A 3166-nucleotide genomic window follows, 5' to 3' on the forward strand; every position below is an offset into this window, starting at 1 on the left:
AGTGATCCTCCTGGATGATGGTTCCTCCTCAGCATATCACATGCTCTCCAAGATGAGTCTCCTATATATACTGTATATAAACTTGAACATTGTCTTGAATAACTCTGACCAGAAACCATTGCCGTTTCCTCATAAAGGACAGAAGGGTTCTTGTGATGTCAACTGTCGCTGGAGCTTTCTCATGGGATCCCTTATCAACTGTCACTTCAGCCCAAAAAGTTTATCCCGGTTCCGTTGCGTTATGCATTGAATGCGACGCGCTTGCAATGTATTGTCTCGTCTTATTCACGTTCTCCTCTCTCCTGCCGCCCCCGGATATGTGTCTGGACATCAGCGCCTGGTGTCTGTGGGCCTCGACTCCAAGAACACCATCTGCGTTTGGGACTGGAGGAAGGGGAAGCTGCTGTCTATGGCTCCGGGTCACACAGACAGGGTACGTGTGTTCATTATCTACATGGGAAGGGTGTGATGTTCTAGAGCAGCAGTATGATGGGTGGCTCGGGGTCACATGTGTCTCTCAGGTCTTCTGCTTGTGTCAGCTTCTGACAAGGTGCTCATTGTCTGTTTGAACTCAAATTGCATTAAGCGGATCTTTCTATTCTGCCACAGAGGTCGGGACATAAGACATTCCCTGACTCATGAGCTCAGATTTAATTTCAGCACAGTGCCTAGGCTTAACGTCACTGGCCCAGAACTAGTGTACATCAATGAGTTGGTGAATAGCAGCTTCCATCAGAGCCTAATCATTCAGCTATTTTAAACACAAAATAGCTACTATGTTGCGCTCCGCTCCAAAGTATCCTTAAAGTGACATTAAGGGCTAAACTCCCCCCCCCCTCCACAGTGCTAAAGTAAGGACTTACCTTAAATGATCCCTCTTAATCCGATCATCTTCTTCTTTAGTGTAGTTTTTAGCTGTTCCTCCAGCGCTGGGTGCGGGTCTCTGATCCAGTGCTGGCTCCCCTGTCCTCCTCTTCTCTCATGTCCCAGGGAGTCTGTGCGGGTGCACGCTGCTGCTGAAAATCACTCATCCTCATAGTTCGAGCCGACGTGCGACAATGAAACTGTCACACGTCGGCTCAATAGATCGGAAGTGAGAGAACACATACCGTCGCTCGCTCGCTTCCCGATCATCTCACCTGCAGAGAGCTGTGACTGTCACTCACTGCTCCCCGCAGGGATTCCCCCCCCCTCCCGGCTCAGAATCTTCCAGTGCTGACTGGAGGAACGGACGGGGGAGGGGGCGGGCACAGCTGGCTCAGTATATAGACAGCTGTAGCTTGCGATATACTGAGCTTTGGGTCACGGGAGGACGCTAGTATATGTCCTCCCGTGACCCCATAAGAGAACCAGGGCAGCCATCAGGGGGGTACGGCCAACACTCATGTAAAGGGCCCGGGCAGCCTGGGGGGCCCACCCGGGTCCCTTATATGACTATCGGCCGACGGTGAAGGGCAACGAGGCGGAGGCCTGGTCCTAGCAGCGCAGGGCCCAGGCATTGCCGCTCCAGCGGCTTTGAGACAAGCTAGGCCCCCATCAGCGACGCTGCTCGTCACTTCTGACCGGTCCGGCGGCAGAAGAGGCCATGTGTGCAGGTAAGAGGAGCTAGGAAGGAAGGAAGGAAAGGAGGGATGCACCATAGACAGTTTCAGATGGGCTGTGCAGCATCTATGGTGGGCTCTGCAGGGTCACTCTCAGGTGGGTCCTGTGTCTAGCGCGTCACTAAGCCCTGCGTCCAGCGCGTCACTAAGCCCTGCGTCCAGCGGCGCAGGGGGGGCCCGGCCTAAAGCCGTGTAAGGGGCCCCAAAATTTCTGATGGCTGCCCTGAAGAGAACTATGGGGAAAACACCACATAGTTCTCTTTTAAGGTAAAATACTCCTTTAGTACTACTTTACCTGATACAATGTAACCATACACATAGGGCACACTTCATATTGTATCACATCTTCTAAGTAGCTGCTCTGTGATATCATTTATCATTTCAGATCTTTGACATCTCCTGGGATCTCTACCAACCCAACAAGCTGGTCAGTTGTGGAGTGAAGCACATCAAGGTACAAACGGGAATCTTTGCCTTGTTTTTGGCACACGAAGGTTCATTGTAACTTTTGATGGTAACATGTCGGCACATTGAAGTCTGTTTTCTGTTGTGTTTGTGTCGTGGAGATGCCGCTTTTCTTGTAAACAGAACAATAGAAGTATTTGTGAACAGATCGTACAAATGTTCGGGATTCTTCGGTCTCGTTCACACCTAGGCGTATTGCATATGCGCGTCTGTCCGTCGCGCGTTTTTTTACCGTGATTCGCGGTAAAAAAGTCGCGCGACCGTCGCACGTTTCCGAAGGCTACTTGGCTGTATCCCAATGGAAACGCGCAACAAAACGGCCCAAAGTAGTACCTGTACCTTTTCAGGTGTGGGCCGTTTTGTAGCGCGTTAGGGACGGGTGGAAATACGCCGAGGTGGGAACGAGACCATTGAATACAATGGGATTTATATTTTTGAGCGTTTTGTAGAGCGTTCGTCGAGCGTAGAACGAGGGCTTAAGGTGCTTTGTGACAATAAGAATCTGATGACACGATCCTGAAATCTGTTTCTCCTGTTGTCTGCATTGGAGCATGTTTTAAAGATTGGAGCAAGTCAGTGGCGTAGTGGTTGGCCCTGGTTTGGATCCCGGTCAGGACACGATCTGCATGGAGTTTGCTTGTTCGTTGTGTAGGTTTCCTCCGGCTACTCCGGTTTCCTCCCACACTCCAAAGACATGCTGGAAGGTTAATTGTCTAAATTGGCCCTGTATGTATGTGAGATGGGGACCTGAGATTGTAAGCTCCTAGAGGGCCGGGACTGATGTGTAAAGTGCCGCATAAAATTGCCAGTTCTATTTTATTTGGCTAATTCTTCTCTTTTGGCTACAGCTGTATAGCAGGGACGTGCGGTCAGGGGAGGCAGGTGGGGCGGAGCCTCACCTAGTATTATGGAGGAAAAAGCTGTCAGCTTCAATTCTGAAGCTGACAGCTTTTTCACCATGCAGATCGGTTTGTAACAGGTTGCACAGAAGGGAAACCCTCCCCCGCTGTGTAACCTGTCATGGATGGAGCGCTGCCTGTTAATTACTTGGGGTATATAGTATGGGGGGTAGTATGGGGTATATAGTATGGGGTATATTA

The 3166-nt window shown here is 50.5% G+C and overlaps 1 protein-coding gene across 1 annotated transcript in view; it reads left to right on the plus strand.

Annotated features, from left to right (window-relative positions):
* The window catches only part of EML5 (echinoderm microtubule associated protein like 5), a gene marked incomplete at its 5' end in the record, with an annotated part of 97920 nt that overhangs the window by 2187 nt on the left and 92567 nt on the right, over nt 1-3166 (plus strand). The window contains 2 exon segments of the mRNA XM_018563349.1: nt 335-433; nt 1987-2055. Of these exon segments, the coding sequence (XP_018418851.1) occupies nt 335-433; nt 1987-2055 (168 nt within the window).

This window comes from Nanorana parkeri, unplaced genomic scaffold (genome assembly GCF_000935625.1).
Source record: "Nanorana parkeri isolate BGI_ZX_2015 unplaced genomic scaffold, ASM93562v1 scaffold658, whole genome shotgun sequence".
NCBI classification, from domain to species: Eukaryota; Metazoa; Chordata; class Amphibia; order Anura; family Dicroglossidae; genus Nanorana; species Nanorana parkeri.